The sequence below is a fragment of the Crotalus tigris genome, unplaced genomic scaffold, assembly GCF_016545835.1.
Source record: "Crotalus tigris isolate CLP2741 ecotype Arizona unplaced genomic scaffold, ASM1654583v1 scf7180000018354.2857554, whole genome shotgun sequence".
Lineage (NCBI taxonomy): Eukaryota > Metazoa > Chordata > Lepidosauria > Squamata > Viperidae > Crotalus > Crotalus tigris.
Genome location: NW_024096961.1, coordinates 1,413,527 through 1,439,067, shown reverse-complemented (window position 1 = coordinate 1,439,067; position 25,541 = coordinate 1,413,527). Strand labels below are relative to the sequence as shown.

Here is a 25,541-nt window from a genome sequence, read left to right as displayed (position 1 = left end):
ACGATACATTTAATACCATCAAACAACAACTGCCTACCCAGGTCCTTGGGAAGGACTCAATAGGTGGATAAAGATGCCAAATCCAGTCTAAACATCCGCTTGACTCTGCAAACCACCATAATAATAATAATAATAATGCCATCACTAGCTCTTTCCCGCAGGATGAGGCAGGGAGCAGAAGGTGAAGTTTGGCCATTACAGCCAATCAGTGTTTGGGAGGTATCTTCTGTGCCATCAGATCTTGGCAATGGGTTCTCAGCCCCTGACCCTTCACCTCTTTTTCTCAGATGACTAGGCAAGTAATATGGGTCAATAGGTTGGGTTCCCACAACACAGCTCAATGGGTGGAGCTAGGTGAATCCTGTGCACTGGTTAAAATTAACCATTCGAGGCTGACAATTTGACCAGTTGACTCTTTTGGTATTTCCCCAACACATTTATTGCTCCACTGGCTCCTTGACAGAGTTCTGTGAACAGGACAATTCTAATGCTGGCCCCATTTAAGGTGTCATGGCTGCAATGAACATCTTGCTCAATAATCAGTATATAAATAAGCTGTTGAATTTACATATTACTGGATTCCTTGGGCAATTGAAATAATGCATAAAAAGTCACTTTTTAAATACAGCATTTGCTTCTTTACCAGCATTACAATAGATTTCCCTCCCCCCCCCCGAAAGTTTATATATATAGTTTTGTTCTACTGATCTCTGTAATAATTTAATATGTGCAAAGACAGCTGAATGTTGCTTTAATTTTGTGGGATTTTAAAGTCCTGGATATCTTATGATAGAGATAGATGATAGATAGATAGATAGATAGATAGATAGATAGATAGATAGATAGATAGATAGATCACCCTGTGATTACGATTTTAATTCCTAGTTTGTTATAATAGCTGGTGACCCTCACTTGAACATAATCCAGAATTATGATTCACTGTACTGAAAGCAAAAGTTTCATATTTCTTCTATCCAGAGTTAGAAAAGGAGAAATACTGTATATAGAAGACTGGACTGCAGCTTCATTCCTAATTGGTGAAACTATGATTTATGTATTAGCTATGCATTATTATGAAGAGTTTCACTTGATTTGAATATAAAGGTCTATTTGATGTACTTTTCTTACTTATGTTTCTTAAATTATCTGGAAATTTTCTTAGCTGGAAGAGTACTATCTGCTTGACAGCAAAACAAGAATGAAAATAATTGCATACCAAGAGTTCATCAAGAGCAGGGGTCTTCAAACTTGACCCTTTTATGACTTGTGGACTTCAACTCCCAGAATTCCTCAACCAGCATGCCTGGCTGAGGAATTCTGGGAGTTGAAGTCCACAAGTCATAAAAGGGCCAAGTTTGAAGACCCCTGATCAAGAGAATCAGTCATTTAATGGGATACTTTCCACTGACAGGGAATGGCAATGGGTGTGAAGGAGGAAATCTACTGGTGATGGAGGTAATGTGCAGTTCCACCCCTGGCCAAAAATGGGTGTTGAAGCTTTTTTTTTAAAAAATAATAATAATTGTATTAGCTTGAGAGTCACTTGCACTGCAGTAATTGCTAGGTATGGATTTAATAAATGTTTAATATTTTTCTCCATTGGCACATGCTGACCCTAGTTTACTTTCTTTGAAGGCCAGCAGTTCTTCACAAGGTTTATTTTTAGAGCTGAAACGATAGGCACTGTGCTAGCTACAAGCTTATGCTCAAGGCTTTTCTGTGCTTCAGTTCAAACCCTCAAACTTAAATATAGCACAAATTCCAAACATATTTTAGCCAGTGACTTGTCATTCCCTATCTAATATCCCCAGGTCCCAGCCCCCTCCTGCTGAAAGATTTGACACATATATCCATAACACATGGGGGTTGATCTGGAAATCCATAGACTATTTTTTTTGTTTTGTTTTTTGTTTTGCAATTTGTATGAGCAGCCAGGCACACAGGCACCCTTTCGTCTATTCCTTTGGGTTCTGAAATCCTGTTTCTAGTATACTCTACTCCTAAGTCTTGTTCCTAGTTTTCTGCTGCTTTTAAGCCAACGTAAGCAGTCCTTCTCAATTGTCAACTCATAATCATCTACGCAAATCAGACTCAGGATAAGCCGCTGAACTGGCTTCCTTCCTTATGTGATTCAGGTTGCCCCTGGGCCAAGGAAGCAAGCTGAGCAGGCTCCTCTCCCTTACAAAAGCTCTTTTGAGAGACAGTCTGGACCAGTTGCAGCTGCCGCTTTCAACCTCCCCACCACCCTTCATTTCAAAAGCTTTGGATAGAACCCAATAAGGAGTGAGTGCAGAGAATGTTCCGGCTATAAACACACTACGCCAGCAATATCAAACTTAATTTCAGCCGTGTTTTTCTTAAAATTTGATGCAGTGAGAACCTTCCCAATATTTACTTAGATAATTAAGTTTAGATTCTTATTTAGTTTCTCTGGACAGTTTATCAACCAGCAAATTATTTCAGACCATCACCATAAAAATCACGTATTACTTCCTTAGGCAACCGCTTAGGAGATTTTTAAATGCTAGAATGTAGTTCTTTAGGTATCGGTTAGGTGCAGGGGTAGGCAACCTTGGCTCTTTTATGACTCGTGGCTGGCTCAGGAATTCTGGGTGTTGAAGTCCACGAGTCATAAAAGAGCCAAGGTTGCCTACCCCTGGTAGGGATTCCTCAGAGAGGAAGCAGCATTCTAAGACAGTGTTTCTCAACATTGACAATTTTAAGGCATGTGGACTTCAACTCCCAGAATTCCACAGCTGGCTGTGGAATTCTGGGAGTTGAAGTCCACATGCCTTAAAATTGTCAAGGTTGAGAAACACTGTTCTATGACAACTAAAGCTCTGAAAATTAGCCCTTCCATGTGTGGCCCATATGCATGATTACTGCCATCAACCCACATATAATCTCAATGACTAGGAAATGGAGTTCTGAAGGATTTCTGATTGGAGTTATCAGCTGAGAAAAGAACATTGAGGTATGAGAGTTGCTTGGCTATGTAATTGAGTGGAGTGGGGTGGGATCTGTCTTGAAGTGCAGTTAGGGATACACATCATTCAAAGTCCAGGCAGAAAGAACTATCCAAAAAAGAACATTCACTAGAAAATTAATCTCAGGAAATGCTGCAAGATTTTACTTCTTCACTAACAATTGGATCATTAAGTATTATGGGTCACTGGCTTCCTTGCAGGAATTTTTTTTTTTTTTTTTTTTGTAACTCCAGCTCTTTCGGCTTGGCAGATATGCAGTTCCAATAAGATGACCTTTTTCTTCTGGATACAATTATGTGAGATCTGCAGCGACTTTGGAACTTGGCATTGCTTCCTGCAGAGCTCTGAAAAGATCCTAGGCAGAGCATGATGTGCCAGACCATTGCCAATGCACATCTTTGGAAAGCAGTGAACCAAAACCAAGAAGCTCGTCCAAAAGGAAACATTAATCAGAAACAGAAAGATGTAAAGCCTTACCTGTGTCGGAAACAGGGACTGATTTGGTCAGGATAATATCGGTAATGACACCAACAATACTGAAGGAAAACACCATGGGGGGCACAATGAGGCAATAATGAAATACATTGGTCATCAGGACCTGTGAGAAAAAAGAGTAGCAGGTCACAAAAAAGAGATGCTGATATTCAGGAAGAGCTTCTTACCAATTTTGCAGGTTCCACAAGTGATTTCAAATCTACTTGTCCCAAAACATATTGGGATAGAGCAGTGGTGGCGAATCTATGGCATGCGTGCCAGAGGCGGCACTCAGAGCCCTCTCTGTGGGCACGCGCACCATGCCCCAGAGATGGCAACCGTCCCTCTTCAACCAGCTGCCTGCTAGCTCGCCAAGGTCCCATGTGCCCGGATGCATCCCAGCATGGCTGGTTTCCCTCCCTCACATCCCATCCCTCCTGGCCTCACGTGCTCTCCTTTTTCTGGGCACGACCCACTGTATTGCCTCCTCAGCTGTCAGCCGGCCGTCCAGCTCAGAGGTGGCTTCTCTGAACTGCTGGTGGCAGGCTGCGGAGCCCCAGAGGGGCTGTGGCTGCTGATGGACACTGTCGGCCCCCATACGCTCACTGGCCTCTGTGTGCGGGGGCCGATGGTGTCAGGCAGCAGTCACCCCGGCCCCTACTCGCCTTGCCCTGTGACAATGGCACCCCCATCCTACCTCACCTTGCCTTGCCTCACCCCGCAGGACGAGCCTCCTGCCCACTGCCCCACCTTCCAGAGATCCCCTGGATCTCCCCCAACCCTGCCCGGCCCCCACAGGTGTCCCTCCTCATGAGCAACATCGAGGTGACCACATCCACCTTGGCCACACCTAGTCTGCCATGACCACAGCCACACCCACCTGGCACCCAGAGATAAATAAGTGGGTTTTGGGTTGCAATTTGGGCACTCGGTCTCTAAAAGGTTCGCCATCACTGGGATAGAGGGACTACAGGCAATCCTCGATTTAACAGTTCATTTAGTGACTGTTCAAAGTTACAACGGCACTGAAAAAGTGACTTATGACTGTTTTTCACCCTCACAACCATTACAGCATCCCCGTGGTCATGTTATCAAGATTCAGACGCTTGGAAACTGACTCATATTTATGACAGTTGTAGCATCCCAGGGTTATGCAATTCCCTTTTGCAACCTTCTGACCAGTAAAGTCAATAGGGAAGCTAGTTTCACTTAACAACTCTGTTACTAACTTAACACCTGCAGTGATTCACTTAACGTGGCAAGAAAAGTCATAAAATGGATCAAAAGTCACTTAACAAATGTCTCATTTAGCAACAGAAATGTTGGGCCCAACTGTAACCATAAACCGAAGACTAGCAGTACTTGGTTCCATTTTATTTGCATAAATGACTGGGGAAGGATGTCGGCGACGAGTTTTCCAAAGAACAGAATACTGATTGCTCAAGAGAAGGCAGCTTCTGAAATAAAGAGACACCTATCAGTTCCTGATGATCTGGAACAAATGGCCATAGATGCTATTAAGAAGCTTAGCTGGTATTTGTTTAGGGCAGTTATTATTAGATTTTTATGACAGGACACATCTATATAGTCTTGTTAGTGGCAGGATATAGCTGAACTGTTTGATGTTTGTTTCTTCACCCCAGGGGACTCTGGGACAGAGCCTAACACCTTTTGGATTTGGCACAATTCAGTTTTTCTCCTTCTTGAACCACCATCAGAGGAGCAGAATGGTTCACTGGTACAACGTCTAGCAGCAACAACTTGCAAATAAGAAGAGCTGGAACGATTATCCATGTCTTAAAGTCCATAGTGATAGTTCCGAGGATTAGTACGTATCATAGACAATATTGGACCACCACATGACTACTGACTTAATAATTATTTTCATAGATGAAGGCTGCTTATGTTAGCAGGGGAACCAATACTGTCAATTTTTAATGGGGCAATGTCTATAGCATCTCCTGCCTCCACTATTGTATAACAATATAGACAAAAATTATTCCCTCTCTTATCTTCACATAATCTCAGCAGAAGTGTCAGCTGATCTGACACAGTTCTTCGGATAGTCACATATTGTGGATGAAACTTGTAATCTTTACAACATGCTGGCTTGATTATTATTACTAACTGCTTGCATTTCCTCTCTTTCCAGCAGATCAACTCCTCTGCTCATTCTTTGTTCTGATTTAATCAGGATCCTTCTAGGATGGACAGTTGATGAGCAGATTAAGACTATTCCTAATGGAAAAGAACTGTTAGTATTTGAAGGTCCCTGCCAAGAGCTTCTAACCTAGAGGATAAATTGCAGCAGAATATTCATTTCTCCAGTCTCCTAGGAGTTGAAGATTGCCACATATAATGGAGACCTTTTAACAGTCCAGGAAGTTTCTACTTTCAATTATCCATAGAGTGACTCATCGTCTAAGATAACTGAATCCCTATGAATTAGGACGCTATGGAGCCCTGAGAGGATGGGTTGGGCCTGTTGAACATCACGTTTTCCGTGACTGATTCAATCATTTACCTTCAAAGTTTGCTGCATCAGCCTGCACTAATGTAGTCTGTATATGAAAAAAATATTCTCCTAACATGACTTTATCTCAAGAAAGGAAGCAGTATATTTAGGTATTTTCTTGATTGTTTTCCAAGATCCTTTTCCAGAATTGTCTTGGGGCTAATCTTTGCAACATGACATTTCCCTAATATGATATGCACAGCAATATCTGCACAGATAATTAACATGAAATCATGCTTGTCCAAATACACGGAACTTAGGATTTGGGAACCAGTTTGGCTTGCTCACTTGCAAGTTAATTGAACTTCAATGAGCTAAAATGTCTCTCAGTTATGCAGATCACTTTGCATATGCAGTACGGCAAGGACAATCTTTTTGTACTACAATACTGTAAAAGAGATGCTTAAAATCTTAATTCCACATAAACACGGGCTCTAGATCTTGGAATGACTTTCTAGGATTTCTTCAGTTTGGGGAGACGTTCAGTGGTAGACACCCTAGCCTAGTTTGTGTGCAGAAAGTCATTAATTCAATCCTTGGCTTTCTGAGTTGAAAGGATCAAGTAGCAGTTGATGGGAAAGGCTTGTCTGTAGAAAGTTATTGGTTTAATCCCTTCAAATAATGTCCTAGAACTTGCATTATTTTCATTTTCTTCACTTTTCATAAAATTCTTCAAAACCTTAAAAGTCACTTTTGTAAATCCACTATAGGGATGTTACCCAGGTTGCACTTTTTGTTTGTATATCCCTTTTAAGTATTAAAACATCAGCTGGTTTCATTCATATATCCAGTGTAACAACTTTTGCCATATCATTGTAGCCTGTCATTTTTAAACCACTTTCGGATCAGTCTCATCCGATAAAACCTGTTCCTCTTCCATAACATCTTTTAAACACAACCTATCTATAATGGCAGATACTTTTAAAATTAACTTCTGGATTCATCGTTCACAAACATCCCTCAATATGTCCAATGTTGAGGTATCATGCTCTGTTCTCTACTGGTAAGTCAAATTCTTTCTTCTCCTTTAATTATAATCTTTAGTTCCTTCTGGTTCCCGCTAGTGTCCAACTTTATCTCATCAAATTACGCTTTTTAAAAAAAAGATTTTAAAACAGTAGCATTCTCTTCTTATTTTGAATTCATCTGGCTCCTTAGTCAGTCTGTACTTTTCCAAAATTAACAGTGTAATCACCCTTTTGCTGATTTTTTTTTTAAAAAAGGGTTTTAAGCCCTTAAACTTACATTTAAAGTTTCTTTCACAAAGAATTCAAGAAGATTCACCTGGTATTGTAAAACTTCTTCCAAAGGTTCTTGATAGCCGAAAAGCAGTTAATAAGCAATTTCCAAAAGGGTTTAAAAAAAGAAGTATGCAAACTCAGGATCCATAAAGGTGCTGATCATGGTTTGGACAAAAAAGGTGGTCCCTCATCTCCCAGAGTTCCTAACTGCTGGAGGCCACTGTCTTGCAGTTTCCTCATGAGGAACAACTGGAGCACTTATGGGTGACCCCAAATTCTCTCCTTGTCTGAAGAGGAATCCCAAAGAGCTGGTCCACTCCCCAGATCTTCATTCCTCCATGATTGTTGGCTCCACTCTTGGAGGAATCATTTTCAGTTCATCATTTCTTTCCTAGAAGCCTTGTTATAGAACAGCTTCCTATTTGCCTTGCTCATAGACAACTTTCAGCAAAATTTTGATCCAGCTTGAAGAACAAATCTTTACAATTAATCTGTGTTATGGCTGGTAAGAATTTTCTGAGACAGAAATATAACTCATGGCTATCATACCAGCTATCTTTTCATTCTGCAGTGTGCAGCAGAGACAAGAGGAATCAAACATGTTGTTGCCATGATAATGCAAAGTCTGATGTTAATGATGACAAAAAATATGGCTGATTGATCACAGAAATAAGGAATCAGGAATCATGGGGAATAAAACAAAAGTCACCATGGCTTTTCTTAAGACTCCGAGAAGCTGTGGGATTGGTGGCAAAATGTTCATAAGAGCTTTCCATCCCTGAAATTTTTTCTCTATTTTAAAAAATTCTTTGAAGTCAATGGCCCAACAAATGAGAGTGTCCCGAGTTTCTTGATTGCACTATTTGAACAAAAAGTCTTTGATCCTAGAAAAAGTTGAGTTGCATATGAGATTCACATTAAAAATAAGTGAAGCTTTGATTGCACCATAGAAGTTGCCATCTTGACTTTTTTGCTCACACCCTGCAGACACCTCTGCTCTCTCTGTGTTAGCTCTTAAAGCTCAGTTTCTTGCTTTGCCTGCCCAACTCCAATCTGTTGCCTTATCTTCTCTTTAGCACTGTAAGAATGCTTTGTAAATAAATACATCTTTTAAATTTCTTGAAGTAATGCTCTGCCTCCAGTCTTCCTTTTCTCTGTATTTGTAAAATACATTGTTCAAGATCTTGGGATGGTGAGAAAAATCCAATATCGGCTCACTAAGCTCAAAGAGAATGCTTGATGTTTTCATTTTACACAATGGCATATTCTCTAGTGCCCCCCAAAATAAATTTGAGTGGTGCCTTTTTAATATTAACTAAAACTTAGTTAACAATTTTAAAACATTCTCAGTTTAGGAGACTTTTGCATGGTTATTCTGTCAGACTAGTTCCTAGGGATGTGACACTTAGGGCCATTCAGAAGTAGTCAAATTATAACATCTAGTACAGGAATCTTCAAACTTGGCCCTTTTATGACTTGTGGACTTCAACTCCCAGAATTCCTCAGCCAGGCACACTGGCTGAGGAATTCTGGAAGTTGAAGTCCACAAGTCATAAAATTGCCAAGTTCGAAGACCCCTTATCTATTATCTCTGAAACCATTGACAATTCTAGCTGGGTCAGTGAGGAGCATCACTGAAGGAATTGCACAACTTTATCTCTGATCTACTCTAACTAGTAACAGCTATTTAAGTTTTCAAATAGAAAATTCTTCCTCTCACCTGTCACCTAATAATTAAATGGAAGTGAGCCTCAACTTTCTGTAGCTTTTCTATTATTGGGCTGTGGCTTCCGATCCAAGACCATCGTTTATTCCTAAAATGCCTCCTCTGAAAAATTATCAGGCTGAACTCTGTCTGGCCCCAGCTTGAGACTTGGGGCATCTTGTTTACTGCTCTCTATTTCACCTCATTTTTTCCCCCCTTCGTCTGTTACCTAAACTTTCGCAGGGCTCCTTTTCAGCACAGCTGGCCTCAGTTAATTTCAGCCCCGCATATTTCGGAGGCCACAGAGGGGAAGTGATTCGATGGGGGCGGTTGAGGGAAGTGTAACTTGAGATCTTTGTTAAATGTCTTCCTTATATAAATCTTTTTTTTATCAGCTAGCTATATCAGCTGCATACTTTGTTCAGGCATGGATGTTCCTGGGGATCAGTTCAAGTTGTATCAAGAGTTTTTTTTTCCTTCAAAGGCAAAGACATTTGCTTATTGGATGCTTAAGCTCAAAGCTTTCAAAAAGTTTTATTTGCAAAGAGGATATCAGCCTCACTTTTCTATCAAGAGTAATTCTGGGAATCTTTTTCTGGCCCCTTTCTTTTAACGTTTATGTGGTCCCTTTCTCACAGTAAGCCTTTTCTCCCAGATGCATCAAAAGTTAGATGCTGGGTGTGTATGTGGCTGTGTGTCTCAATGTTCAGGTGGTTCTCGACTTACCACCACAATTGAGCTCAAAATTTATATGAGACGTTTGTTAAGTGAGTTTTGCCCAATTTTATGACCTTTCTTGACACTGTTGTTAAATGAATCACTTCAGTTATTAAGTTAGTAACACAGTTGTTAAGGGAATCCGGCTTCTCCATTGACTTTGCTTGTCAGAAGGTCACAAAAGGTGAACACATGACCCCCAGGATACTGCAACGGTCATAAATATGAGTCAGTTGCCAAACATTTTCATTTTCATCATATGACCATGGAGATATTGCAACATTCGTTAAGTGTGAAAAACAATCATAAGTCACATTTTTTCAGTGCTGCTGTAACTTTGAACAGTCACTAAATGAACTGTTGTAAGTCAAGGACTATCTGTACTTCTTACTGAACTTTATTTTGTTCTCCAAATTGAAGCTTATTTTGCTCAGATTTTAATATCATGTTGTGATCAGCACTGGTGTTACTGTTAAAAACTAAGAAATCATATAGCAGAAACTCTTGGTCCTAGGTTAGCCTGATGAAAGGGGGGCCCTTTAATTTTAAATATATGAGCCCAAGTGATGAGCCATTTCAGCCAGATGGCATTTGAATTTTTGGAAAACAGCGTATATTTTCACTATTTCATTGATTATTGCTGTCTATATGAATGGATTTACAGATATAATTTTTGTTTACTTCCCATTTCTTTCTTGAGATTCAACTGCATAATCTGCAGTGGACATTATTCCAGCACTTCATAATCCAAAGCAGTACAAAATTGTGTTCAATCTTACCATAGCAATGCCAACGCCACATAAAACAATAACACTCAGCATAAGCAAAGACCGCTCAGTATAGCGACTGGTTAACCTTCCAATTACTAGGCCCTGGACGACCTGGGGTGGGGGGATAGAAAAAAACACATACAGATAAATCAAGCTCTCAGAAATGTCTAGATCAGTGATTCTCAACCTTTCTAATGCCGTGACCCCATAATACAGTTCCCCATGTTGTGGTGACCCCCAAGTGGGTGTGGCCACCAATAAGAGGGAGTAGGACAGCTAGGGAAAAGGGAAAAAAATGGCGGACAGCATGGTTTGGCGACCCCCATGAAATGGTCATTCGACCCCAAATGGGGTCCCGACCCACAGGTTGAGAACCACTGGTCTAGATTAAATACAGGCTCATACTAAACAATAGCTTCTACGGAGTATTCAGATCCCAAAATTAGATTATATCTAGGAGATCTTCAATTGACTGAACAGTTTGCTTTCAGCATCATGTTCATGTCTTCTATCATTTAGGTCACCAATAGAGAAGACAGAGATGATTAATGTTCCTGCCAGACTCTTCTGTGATACACACCAGGTTTCTTGTCCTAATTTTATTTTTTTAATGAATGTTTAAAAATAAACCTCCCAGGTGTTCACAGGTGTTTGGATCAAATACATCATCTCATTCATTTTGTAAGAGTGCCCATAATATTCCAAATGGATCAAAGAAATTATATGATGCTGATGACATAGAAATTACAGCTTAAGAAAATATTGCACATAAATTTATGTAATGTGAACTTTGTTGACTGCCACAAAGAAGAGGGAGTCAAGCTATTCGCCAAAGTACCTGAAGGCAGGACAAGAAGCAACGGATGGAAACTAACCAAAGAGAGAAGCAGTCTAGAACTAAGGAGAAACTTCCTGACAGTTAGAACAATTAACCAGTGGAACAACCTGCCTCCAGAAGTGGTGAATGCTCCAACACTGGAAGTTTTTAAGAAGAGACTGGACAGCCATTTGTCTGAAATGGTATAGGGTTTCCTGCCTGAGCAGGGGGTTGGACTAGATGTCCTCCAAGGTCCCTTCCAACACCATTATTATTATTATTATTATTATTATTATTATTATTAATATTATTATCATCATCATCATCATCATCATCATCAAAGTAAAACTGGGGAAGGGGACAGGACTATTGTCTCACTACTACTAGTCTTCAAGCTGTTCCCATCTATGACCATTTAATCACCTCTTTTCAACAGTTTATTTATCACAGTAAACAAACATTTGTGATGACATGGGAAAAAAACAACTGGGAAGGCACTTTGGGTTGGAAAATGTCTACAAATTTGGGAAGAATGGGCATAGGGGTTACCATCTAAATTAGATAACAGCTCGTCCTGACAATAATTCATCATTAAAATGAGAAATGTGAAAGGAGTAATTGGAACATAGCATTGTATCTTTAAAAAGTATTATTTCAACAAATATTTTAACAACCAATTACAATAAGATAGGCATTCACTATAATTTCATATAGGACGGATCTCAGTGCTTTGATATTATGTTGAGGAATCTGCTCTAAACAATACAAGTTAAATTAAAACTTGTATAAAATATAATATATTTGGAAAAGTGAGTTAGGCAGGTACACATTTTCCAAAACTATCTTTAAGCTGGATGACATTTTTGATAATAAAAACTTTAAAAATTGGTCCTGGTCACTACTCAGGAAAATGAAGACTATATGTATAGCCAAAATATATATTTTATGTATAGCCAAAATATGCTCCCCTCACCTCCTGCTTTTAAATATTGCTGATGTGGTACACAGTGAAGATAATTAGAATAATTAAAAAACTTAATCAGTTAAAAAGGTATCAGCTAAAATCCTAAACTCACTGTACACTTTTTAATAAATGGATTGAAATACAGCAGTACAACTTAATGCTCAGAGTCCTTCTAATCCAAATAGGTATATTTGTACACTAACATTTTTGGGGGGAGGGGGAAATCATCCATATCCACCATTATACACATAAGGTTTCATTAAAAAAGAATAAACAGAAATTGAATTCTTCATTAGTTGCTTGAGTGACAGGATTTCTTTATACAAATGAACCAAACTGTCTAGTTAACATCCCTAGGCAGGAAAAAAAAAAAATCAGATATTTACCTGGGAGGTCATCAAACAAAATTAAACCACTCTCCTCTCTATACCTTCAAGATTTTCTCTCTCTAAAAAAAAAAAAAAAAAAAAAGGCTGTAGCTGCAGGATTGACCTATCTCTTCAATCACTTTAAGGGTACTGTACTTTGAACATGTGACATCATTCTTTATTGCCGATGGAGATCTCAACACTGTCTAAATGGGAAGCTTTTTTGGGCAAAAAAGCAAGTTCAAATGTAGAAAAGTAGGCAATAAATTAATATATATGACAATGCAATTTGATCCCTTAAAATAGCTCTTAAATGTATAGGTTTCTTCCTTGGGTGTGCCATTGTGCTAAACAAATAATTATAAGGTTTGAGGTATAATTGGATTTTTTTCCAAGACTCCACAAATATGCCTTATAACACACTCACGTCTACACTGATTCTACTACAATTCAAAAGGTAGCCATTGTGCAGCTGATAGAAAAAGAACATCTGGGGCCATGGGAAGTGTTGTGATTGCTATCTCTTGATTCATTTTTGGGGGGGGAGGTGGGAGGACAGTTTGTTGTGCCATGAAACAGAATTCCCAAAAGTGCCTGTTAAATCCTAAATAACTACTGGAAAATCAGAAGCCCACTCTTATCTGTGAGTTTTATGGCTGTTCTTTTAATTAAATTATACTGTATTTCACTATTGACCTTCAGATCATGCCATCAGAATATGTGCTCTAACATGCTAATAATAACCTGTGCAGGATTGCTTATCCAATATATCACTCACAACAGCAGAATTACTTTTGACAGTGCCCTAGTTTTGAAGACTTTTGACTTATTTACACACACACTCCTGGAATGTTTCTTTCTCTAAAACATTCAGTAAACAAAGAAAATACCGTAGCAGAAACAATATGAGAAGCCCAGTGCTGATTGCATCGCAATTGCAGTACAAGCAAGCTGCACAGCTATTTTATTCTGTTAGAGCAGATCATGGAAATAAAAGTCCCATGTAATGTATTGATCAGGAAATACTATTCCCAATAGTAATGAAAACTACCAGAAGCTGGATTTGTTATTTTTCTTTCAAGCTGAAAAAGGAGGGAGGAGTAAGGAGGATGGAGAAAGTATGCTAATAGTTCCATCATTCATCACAAATTGTCCTGCATAAAGATATTTTAATCAATGTCACTGTGGCAGCACTCTGTGTTTTGCCTTTTATGGTAGTCAGGGAAAAGCCATTTATGTTTTCCCTTGTATGGTAGTCTGGGAAACTATAATGTGAAAAACAGCCAGATAGAATGCTGATATCATAGCTTGCATTGGAACAAGGTGTGTGGCTATCATAAGAAAGACTTCTACAAAGTTGGCTAACAAATGTAAGAGATAAAAATTCCGCAGGTCAAGATTGTAGAGTGAGAGAGTGGGCTTTGTGTGCATAATGTTTCCGTTCATGAGCAGACATGATGGCTATGAAGCTCAGCTGCCAGCAGTAGAAATATTTTGGAAGAAGACACTGTAAGGCAGACAGAAATCAGGATCTTCTAGATCAGGGGTCCTCAACCTTGGCAACTTTAAGACTTGTGGACTTCAACTCCCAGAATTCCTCAGCCAGCTGGCTGAGGAATTCTGGGAGTTGAAGTCCACAAGTCTTAAAGTTGCCAAGGTTGAGGACCCCTGTTCTAGATGGGTTTTTTTTTTTTTAAATTGCTGTCTCTTCAGGTCAGAATGAATGCTTCTGATAATCAGGGACATAGGGCACACAGCAGATATTGGCTTTTCAAACCTGAAATCTTGGAGAGGTCATGTTCTGTGAACTCTGAGAGGCTTGCACTGGAACAGGATATTCTGGTCCCTCAAAAGAAAGTTCCTTGCCCAGTGTTGAGAATAAGGCTGGCAATACTTTACTGAGAAAGACACATAACTCTTTCTGTCTCCTGGATAGCACTGAAGAAGTGTAATTTTCAAAGATAGTCTTTCCCCAATATGGTACTCTTCCGGTGATTTTTGAACTGCAATTCCTATAAACTGCAGAAAGCATGTTCAAATGCAAGGTGTCCTGGAAGTGGACTATAAATGGACACTATGCTGGGCAGCTGCACAAGGAGAACATTTCACAAGCACAGTTAATATTATAACGTATGACAGCCTAGATCAGGGGTAGGCAACCTTGGCTCTTTTATGACTCGTAGACTTCAACTCCCAGAATTCCTGAGCCAGCATGACTCAGCTTGGAAACCTCTCCCTTTCTTCTCAGCATGGCTGGCTCAGGTATTCTGGGAGTTGAAGTCTACGAGTCATAAAAGAGCCAAGGTTGCCTACCTGTCCTAGATTAAAGCAAGAAACTATTTTTTATAGAATCAGACCACTGACTTATCTAGCTGAGTACTGTAAACACTGTAGTCATACTTGCAAATAAATTCATTTAATTGACTATTTGATGAATATGCTTGGTCACATTGCAATAGAGGATGGACCGCCCCTTTGTTATAAAAATATGTCATATTCATATATCTCAAGAATCTTGCAAAAGTAAAGGAGACAACAAGAGAGCAAGAAACCTTGCAGCCTCCTATTCAAAAGGGACCAAATGTATCCTCCACAGGAAAAGAAAGATGTCTTTAGCCAAGGCAATAGAGCAAGGTCTTATTTTTACAGGCATTCAAAGGGAAATTAGGCGTTGAACTAGTCAACAGATTATAGCTCTCTCCTATATCACCTGACAATAGCTGAGAAACTAAAAGGAAATGATCAGATGAGAGTGCTACTAAGTTTCTTAATTAATGACTGTGCAACACACCCAAATGTTAGCTTGCAGCTATTTCTGCATAATTGTATGTCATTAATGCCACTTTATGGAATGATACTGGACATGTGGAATGAAGGTGGATGTATTTTGTAGCCTCTGATTCTGAAAATGACAAGAGAACAAGTTATTCTTGGGTCTCTCCTTTGAGTAGTAGATAAGACGCATTAGGTTTTGTGCTACCTGAAACTGCTTAGCAGTTACCAGCATGTCGCAACATCCCATATTACATAATGTATTATGGAATAATGGCTACATGGATTAGTTACTGCAGGAAAAAATGCTAACTCACATGAACCACACCTTCTCATCCTTCAGGCATTCTATCAAAGGGTGGAGGCTTACCAGACTTCAGGCATTTTTTGAACTCAGGGTCATTGACTCAGCAGTACTATACTAAATAGAGTTATGCAGTCTGTAATTCTTACCTAAACTTTCCAGTATCACCTACAGGTTGAAAGGATCCTTGGGATTTGACTTTCATATATAATGATGTGAGTTTTTCTTTTAGCTATTCTTAACTATCATCGATTTGTGATCTACTCTGTTTTGAAATATAGCAGCCTTCCCCAATAATTGGTAAATATACAATTTCTGAAGTTGATACGAATAGGCATTTTAATCTGGCTCTTCCCGTTGTTAGCCTAACTGTGTATGACTAAACATTGTTCCACCAACTTTGCTGTAGAACCTCCAATTCTTCCAGTTTTGCAGAATTGCAGAGTACAGAGGTAGCTAATGACAACTTTCAGGCATAGAGATGAATTTTGTTTTCAGAAATGTGGATTGATTTAGAGACTTGGTGGTGTTTAACTTCCCTTCCAGTTTTTAGAAGTCAGTGTTGAAAAAATGCTTAATTTCCACATTGAACTTCCTTGGGCCATTTCAAGCAAGTCGGTAGGCCTCATCTCCGACCTTCAAATTCTGCTTGCCTTTGTAACATGACCTTCTTTGAAGTAATATGAAGAGAAGGATTTTTACCTGAATAGGAATCTGTTGTATTATCAATACCCCAAAGAGGAAGGAAATAGTTTGCAAGTGACATAACAAGAGCCGCCCTTGGCTATGTACACAAGCTGCAGGTGAAACAACTTTGTCTTTGTCCTCCTTCAAAGCCATATAAGCCTCTGAATCTGCAGGGAAAATATTTAATTGGAAACTCCCAACAAAGTAATTCAAAGAGTGAAAACTGTCTTTCTTCCTTTCATGCACCATTAACAATAGCAACTGTGCCATAAATCCAGCTGATATTTTCAGATCTTAAAGCAGAAAAGTACACAGTGGAGATAAAGTTTAATCTCCTTTTTTTGGAAGGTAGCCAGTCTTGGGAAGTACCTCATTGCACTTAACAAATAATCTCTAAATAATTTTTCTGCCTTTAAAAATGTCATATTCATACAACTGAAAACTGAAAAAAAAGGCATGACATAGCTATCATACACCAAACTGTACTGGACTCCAGTACAAGAAATCAATATTAAGGTTAATTTAAGTTTAATAGTATCATGAGACTCAGTATTACTGCAAAGATTACAACACAGAAACCAGAGCTGCTGATGGAGTGGGTCATTTTTATCAGATATCTACAAGAATGCACAAGCAAATAAAACGCAATATGCGTCTACTGAAGTCAGTAGAAAAGCAGCAACCAATATTAATGGACATCATTCATTTAGTTCTGAATTTGGCCATAAAGAACTGCAAAGACAAGAGAAAGGTTCAATAGCATATACCAGGAATCCCAAAGCTAAAAACGGCGTAATCAAAAGCAAAACGTTGCATTGCAAACAGTCCTTTTCAATTCCACAAGACTGAAAATGTTTCTAAAAATAAAGTGGAGGAGGTTGTTGACATGTACACATGTATATAGCAAGATTTCTTTTTTCCTAGCCAAATCAAAAGACTAAGTGAAATAATGACAAAAAGGCAAGTTTTGTCCAACTTTATTAATGATTCGTAGGATATTTAAATTCTGCAACTCTAAGGTGCAGCACAGTATGATTAATGGTTATTTGACATCCAAATTGACATATTACTAGCAGTACATTTTTATGAGTCAATACTATTACTCAGATTGGACATTTTATATTGCATCTGGTGAAGCAGTACTATTTTCACTGCTTACAGTCTTATTGTCAAGGTGCTTCTTCTAATGTTATTCCAGTGATCTGTAACTTGAATCTGTTAAGTCCTCTGAGGCAACGGAGAACAAGGATCCTGCTACAGAACTCTGTGTCATTCAACCCCACTTTAGATACTGTGTTAAACAATGAATTTAAAGAAGTATTCAAACTACACAAACTTCTGAAAAAGGCAACAAGGATGTTTGGGGAGGGGGGGGAGGGAGGCTAGACTTGAGTCCTAGAAAGAGAGTTTCAAGAAGCTGGGCATGTTTGGTCTTGAGAAAAGACAACAGAAAAGGGATATGAGAGCATTTTTAGATACTTGAAAAGATGTCACATAGAAGGAGGTCTTGATACTGCATGTAGGACACTAAATAATGGATTGAAGATATCAAGAGGGAAATTCTGATTCAATTAAAAGAACAAACCCTTTTTTAATAGTAAAAGAGGGAGCGAGTCTCTTTTCCAGCACAGCCAAGATAAACATCTGCCAGGGATACTTTGATCTGGATTCCTGAACTGAGCAGAGATTGTTTTAATTTATTTCTAGCTCAGCTGCTCTATAACCCAGAAAACATTTTTCTTTTTGCAGTGGTGCAGCTGTACAGAGTTTGTGAGCTGTCATTTCTCCACTACTGTTAGAAGGAAAGTCTACCTCATCCTTTCTCTTACCTCCTCTAAGCTGCACCTAGTAGGTCCTAAATCAACACTGGCTGGATTTAATAAGGATGACATTGACAAGAGGATAAGCAGACATACAAAGGACCAGATTAGTTAAGAGTTCTTTTTTTTTTTTTTACATTTCTTTTCTTTCCTTTTTATGTGAACTTGAAAGATTTGGCTATAGTAGAAAAGATAGCAAAGTGGAAGTGCCATACGGTAAATTCCATTACTATATATTACTATTTGTATGTTAATATATAGTATATTGATGTACACACACACACTCACACACACACATCAATCTGCAAGGCCACTTTTTAATATTATGTCAAGTATGTTTCTACTATAAATAGAAACTTTTATTAATTCATTGATCAGATTCATTGATTTGGGATGTTCCTGGATTATTCAAGCACAACCACTAATAATTATATATTATGGTTGAATAATTTTCATATTAGATTCAGCTTCTGGATCTCTTCCATCAGACAGGCAGCTGCAAGCAGACTTGGTGCTCAATCTGGGAGTCCTTCTAGACTCACCACTCCTGCTCAAAGAGCAGATGGCAATTATGGCTAGGAGGGCCTTTGCACAGCTTTATGTTGTGTGCTAGTTGGGCCATTCCTAGATCAGGGAGCTCTGCTCACAGTCACTTATTCCCTCGTCACCTCCAGATTGGATTATGGCTCTACATGGGCTACTTTTGAAGAATATCCATAAGATTCAGCTGGTCTAGAATGTCAATGGCATGAACAATTATGTGTGCTTCCAGAATAGCACATATCACATGTCTGCTCCATGAGCTGCATTGGCTGCCAGTTTGCTTCCAGGACCAATTCAAGATGGTGATTTTTTTTTTTTAACCTTTAAAGCCCTTCATGAAATAGGACCATCTGTTTCCAGTTACATTTGCCTGGCCCAAGATATTTGGAGGAGAGGCATGTTGCTGGTCATGTCTACTAGGGACTTGACAGTTCCCAGGTGGTGGGCCTTCTCTGCTATGGTGCCTACATTATGAAACATTCTCCCTACCCCACTACCTAGTGCGAAGTTAGCTCCGTCCCTCTTAATATTCCACAAGTCCCTCAAGACTTAGTTAAGAACAGTGATGGCACAGTGGTTAGAATGCAGTATTGCAGGTTAACTCTGCTCACACTGTCAGGAGTTCGATTCCTTTAATCTTGACCGGCTCAAGGTTGACTCAACCTTCCATCCTTCCAAAGTCAGCAAAATGAGGACCCAGATTGTTCAGAGCTATATGCAAACTGCTTAGGGAGGGTTGTAAAGCACTGTGAAGTGGTATATAAGTCTAAGTGTTATTGCTATTGCTACATCAGTGTTTCCCAAACTTGACAATTTTAAGGCATGAGGACTTCAACTCCCAGAATTCCACAGCCAGCAACGCTGGCTGTGGAATTCTGGGAGTTGAAGTCCACATGCCTTAAAATTGTCAAGTTTGGGAAACACTGTGCTACATCATCCAACCTGGAGCTCCCAGGGCACTGGTGATATTTTAAGGTAGTTCATCATTACAATTAATACTCACTCTCTCCTGTGTTCTGGTTTTATATTTTAAATAAGGATCATTTTTACATATTCATTGTTTTATTTAATAGTTGTATACTACCAAGAATCATTTTTAATGAGATGGGCAATTATATAAATTTGATAAACAAACAAACAAGCAAACAAATAAAATCAGGTTGCCTACATTCCTATCGTTTAACCGTGTACTATGAACAATTCCAACTTTGGTCATTTTACACACTGAGAATGTCACAATTGATTTACTTCAAGTTAGAACGGTTTTTATTAATCCTTTTGAAAAAAGATCTCTCCCACAACCCCCTTATGTTATTTTGGAGAAATTGTGTTTACCTGACTGTATTTTCTTTCATCTCACCTGTTCACTAGGTTTACTTTACTCATAAACGCAACCCCAACTTTTAGACATGACTGAGATTGTCACAAAGGAGCTTTTTCAGAAGGCAATTGGACTTTCTTTGATTTCTTTGTTTTGTCTTCAAAGAAAAAACAAAGAAAGTCCAGCTGCCTTTTGAAAAAGCACCTTTGTGAACAACCATGACCTGGATGATTGAGAATCTCCATAGAGTGAGAAGGTTCTTTTAAAGCAGAAATTAAAATTAAAGAAAAAAATCTCTTTCAACAATCTCCTCAGTCTAAGCAGTATCTGGGAAGCTGAGTCATCCAACCATCCAAAGAGGCCAAAAGGGTTTTTATCAAAAGACCAATCTGGCTAGTTGAAAAAGGATTACAATGTATGGATATTACAACAAGGGTGGGATGGTGCATTTTTTGAAGTAGCAGAACATCTGTTTTGGTATTACCACACAAAACTGGATAACTAACTGGAGAAGATCCTTCAATCTTGGCCAGGGCAATCTGCTATAAATGCAAGTAAACAATGATTGGCTAAAGGAGAAGTGGAAATTTCTTTTCAAAGATGAATTCTGCATTCAGTCTTGGGGGATTCGTTATGTGTCATACTTAAAGGAAGTACAAAGTCATTGAAAGGACATGGGACTAAATTGGGAAGGTGCAGGGAAAGAGGAAAAGGCATTGCAGCTGTCTTCTAGGGAATGCGCTGGGATATTCCCTAGGATTAAATGCCTATAGTTTAGTTTTACATCATCTCCTGATAATCTTCTATAAAGCCCTTCTAAAGGAAAGTCGCTATTTACTTGCTGACATTAAGAGTGTTCTGCAAACTCTCACTAGTAGGGGTTTTTAGGTAGAAATAAGATTGGAAAAAGCTGCCATAAATTGTGAAATTATTAAACAAGTACAGTAGTGGCCAAAATTGTGGAAACCTTTTGGGAAAAGTAATAACTTTAATTAATAATATATTATATTATTAATTATAATATATTAATATATTAATTATATTAATTATAATATATTAATTAAATATATTAATTAAATATATTTAATTAATATATTAAATAATTAATATTAAATAATATATTAAATATATTAATATTAAATATATTAATTATAATATATTAATAATATATTAATAAAAGTAATAACACCACTTTTTTTGGAGTAGTACCATAAAATTATATATCAATGGAAAGATAATTTAATCAAGAATGTAATGCAGTGTTTCTCAACCTTGACAATTTTAAGGCATGTGGACTTCAACTCCCAGAATTCCACAGCCAGCATTGCTGTGGAGAAACACTGATGTAATGCAACAAAGTCTGTTCAATTATCTGAGCTGTATTCTATGAAACATTATAGCCAAATAACCAGAAAAAGGAAGCACAACTTGCTTAGGTTAATATCAGGTAGCTTTCCTTCATCTGATTGAAGCCAATGAGCATGAGTATTTAGAGAGCCAATCAGGTGTCATCTTGTTTTGGCAATGAGCCAATCAGATCACAGTAGTATTCAGTTATTGATGTCATGTATTGAAACTGAGAGGAGGACGTTGGTTAATGTGTTATGTGATCGCTATCAAGTTGGTTGGGTTTTTTTGTGTTCTTTCATTTAGTGAACTTGTAAAACGTAATAAAATTAAAGTAATGGTGCAAAGAGTTGACTGGTTGCCCAGAAAGCAATGTAAAATAGTATCATTAAGTGAACAAGACTACAGTTATAAAGAAATTAGAAGAAAAATGGTGGAAACTTAACCAAAGGTGGCATTTCTACTGTACACTTTTCCCAAAAGGTTTCCACAATTTTGGCCACTACTGCACACATTGAGATAAGGGAGTGTAGTTTATTTATAAAACTGTTGGGGGTTAGGGGGAAAAGACAAGCTAATATGAATTTGGTGTATAATATCTTCTGTGAGTTTCTAAGTGTGGGGCAAGACATAACTGAAAACAATAAAAATAATTTTGATACCATATATGCCAGCGTATAAGGCGACTTCCGCAAGCGCTAAAATCGGCGCCAAAGACGGGGGTTGTCTTATACGCCGAGTCGTCTTATATGCCGGAAATACTGGTAGTTTCCAGCGTATAAGATGACGTTCTAGGAATGCGGCTCGGCGACAAAGACGAGGGTCGTCTTATACGCCAGGTCGTCTTGTACGCCGGCATATACGGTAATTATTATTAAAAACAAACATGTCTTGCCCAATTAACTACAGATAGATTTTTCATCATTTTGAAGACATTTTCACTGATTGTGTGCGTAAAACATCACTGGCTAAGAAGCGACCTTAAGCATTGTTCAGAGGGACTTATTTTTGAGCAATTTCCAAACAAATGAGGAGGGGGTCCCTGTTGGCCTCGGAAGGATGTTGTGGTCTGTGGGAGGATTCTCACAACTGCTAGATTAAAAGCACAGTGAAGATAAATGCTATTGAAGGAGAAAAGATGTAAGAACAAATGGTTCAAAGCTGTAGAAAATGATATATTTCTTTCTTTTTTTCTCCTCTAGGAAGAAGGAAAAGACTTTGGCATTTTAAAGAGCAGAGGCAAACCCTCTTGAATGGGGGAACTTTTTTTTCCAAAGGAGCATAACATCTCCTCCCGGTTTGTTCTTAGCGTGGAATGTGTGCTATGAGAGCAGACAAACAAATGGTGTTCCCTTCCCACTACAGCAGATGCCTCTTTCCTTCTCATACACAATGGGTGTGTGTCTGTTTGAGTTTCCATATCACCACGCTATTTTGTTCTGCACACACACACACACACACACACACACACACACACACACAGAGAGAGAGAGAGGGAGGGAGGGAGGGAGGGAGGGAGGGAGAGAGAGAGAGAGAGGTTTAAAGCAAACAGGACAGTTTTGTTTTCTATGTTTCAGGGTCAAAATCAGCCAACTTTCTTCCCTAAGGCTTAAAAAAGAAAGCCATTTGCAGGACCAGGTTTGCACATGGGAAGGGAGAGAAAAAGAAGTTCTCCACTGATCTCTAAATAAAATAGGTAAAATTCATTTTGCTTCGCACTAAGACAAAAGCAATCAGTGCTCTGCATAAGCGGCAGAGAGATAAAGATCACTGAAAATTATTCTTCTGTGTGATAAACACACAGCACAGTGGCGGAGGCCTCTGTTAATGCATCACATTAATCAGCACTTAGCCAGTTACAGGCCTTGGAAATTCCCTGTCTCTTTAACCTTCCCAACCTTTGTAGCTGACAAATGACAGCAAACTATTTGAAACGTAAAATGGAGCTGTGTGATTCTAAGGCAAAAAGATATTAAAACAGAAATCATTTTAGTAGAAGCAAGAGTTTACTGTGATTGAGGTATGCTTCATAGCCAGACTTAGCCTAAAGGCTAATTTGACAAATTTCATAACTAATTTTTGTTAATGCTGCATTTTAAGAAACTAAAATTAAAACTTGCATGATAAAACACAGATATGTTTTTTTTTCTTTTATTGATGAGTAGGGATCTAGAATACTGTATCTGAAAAATCCTCCCAGGCTTGTCTGCTCCCAACAACATATTAAACAGCAAATATTCTTGAGCTATCTGAAGCTGAAAGTTCTCCTTCCTTTTAGAAGTTACTTGGGAGATGGTTTTTGGAAAAAGAAAAGTCCAAACCAACTTCATTGGATTCCTGGTAATAAGAGGTTATGCTAGCAATATTCAAAGCCATTACTCTTGCTTACTACTGCAGAAATATACAGGGAAAAATCACATCAGATATCCACAAAAATAACTCAATTAGGGCATGTTTTAGGAATATCTCCCTCCCCACCTCCTGAATCCTGGCCTGGCTATAGGTCTCTATATCAGGGATGGGAATAGGTGCCTCAGATATTCATCTCCAATGCATACATAATGATACCAACAAGTTGATGGGAGATGAGGACCAGACAGCCCAGGACCACTCCACAGTCTCAGAATAACACAAGTAGCTCAATTAAGGTTTGACTCAAGCACAAACATCCTTGCTTCCAGCAATGTGTGACTCTATCCCAGGAGAAAACCTAGTAGAGCAGGATGAGGCCACCACCCAAAGTGCAATCATAGCTTTGATGATGTATATAGCTACATATCTATATATCTAAAATTAAATTTATCAATGCATACTGACACACACACACACACACACACACAAACAAACACAGATGTATGGATGCACATAAACTAAAAATAATACCACATACTGAAGCTGCATTTTCTTTTTTCTATAAATATATGGGCTGCATTTTCTTATTTCTATATTATCTAATAAAAGAATATGAGGACTAGCTGTCAATGCCCATTGTATTACCATTTGAAGGATTCCATTGTAGGACATCAAATACCCAGCATGAGCAACTTCCAGACCAAAGAAATCAATGGATATGATGGAAAACATAATTAGGAACATTCCTAGGGTTAAAACAAAAACCAAAATCCTTATTTTAGGATAATCAGGGAATTGTTATTGCAGTTTTTAATGAGACAGAATCAGAACAATCTCACTGAAGATTACCTTATTGGGAATATCTAGAGGAGTCTTAACTAGCCTGTTCTAAAGAAAAGTTCCTTTTTCATTAGTATATAAAAGTATAAACATAAAAGGTCCATGTTATTGCTTGAATTTGGTTCTGTTCTGTTGCAGAATCCAATCTGAGTCAGTGACAGGGACTAGAGATTTAGTCTTCCAAATTACTGCTGTCTTTCAAGTAGTTTTCTTAACCACAATATGGAACTGATTACCATTTCGTATTAGTCTATAGCCCTGTGAAATGTTCTTGTAGTCTACCATCTAAGTATTATCCAGGCCCAACCCTGCTTAGTTTTTTTTTTTATCAGCAAAATTTGACAGGGGTTGTTACCTGTTGTGCCATTTGATCATGGACCCAGTTTACATTTTCTACTTGCCCTATAACTACTATAGGTTGCCTACCATTCTTGAGTTCAGGAAGAGACAACATTGTCCTCCATCTACTCCCAAGCCCATTACAAATGCACTTGTTCTCAGACTTGTTGTAGATCTGAAGCTCTACTTCAAAAGTATCTCTCTCTGTCCTGAGCAGTCTTCAGCCCTTTCAAGTGGTTGGTCTACCATGCTTCATTCAATTTAGCATCATCCCCAGCTCCGATTGACTGCAGTGTCTGGCCCACCCCTCTCTTTCGGTGGTTAGTTGCTACTCTGTACAACTATTTCACTCTGTGCTCAATGTCTTGGAATACATCACCCCCTGCCTTAATAACATGCACACTCTGCAATGTAGGCATGATGGAATGAAGCTACCCAGTTACAATGAATGCTACTCTTTTTTTTTCTACGAATTTAAGCCATAGGTTCTATAAAGTTTCTGTGCCCCTATAATGGAATGAAGAAGCAGTCCTGATCCCTTTATTTGATTATTATACCATCAGAGCTACAATAATAGTGCTACAATAGGGGATAGGGAAGTGGTGATGATAGAAAGAGAGGATGTTTTACTCCCCAATTTGTAGATGCTGAAGAGAGA

General features: G+C 38.6%; 1 protein-coding gene across 1 annotated transcript in view; it reads right to left on the bottom strand.

Moving 5' to 3' along the window:
- SLC22A18 (solute carrier family 22 member 18) overlaps positions 1-25,541 on the bottom strand; it is an 82,620-nt gene that overhangs the window by 1,283 nt on the left and 55,796 nt on the right. The window contains exons 10-12 of the mRNA XM_039350812.1: positions 24,350-24,450; positions 10,419-10,520; positions 3,465-3,585 (exon numbers count right to left, since the gene is read on the bottom strand). Of these exons, the coding sequence (XP_039206746.1) occupies positions 3,465-3,585; positions 10,419-10,520; positions 24,350-24,450 (324 nt within the window). The remainder of the gene's footprint in view (positions 1-3,464; positions 3,586-10,418; positions 10,521-24,349; positions 24,451-25,541) is intronic.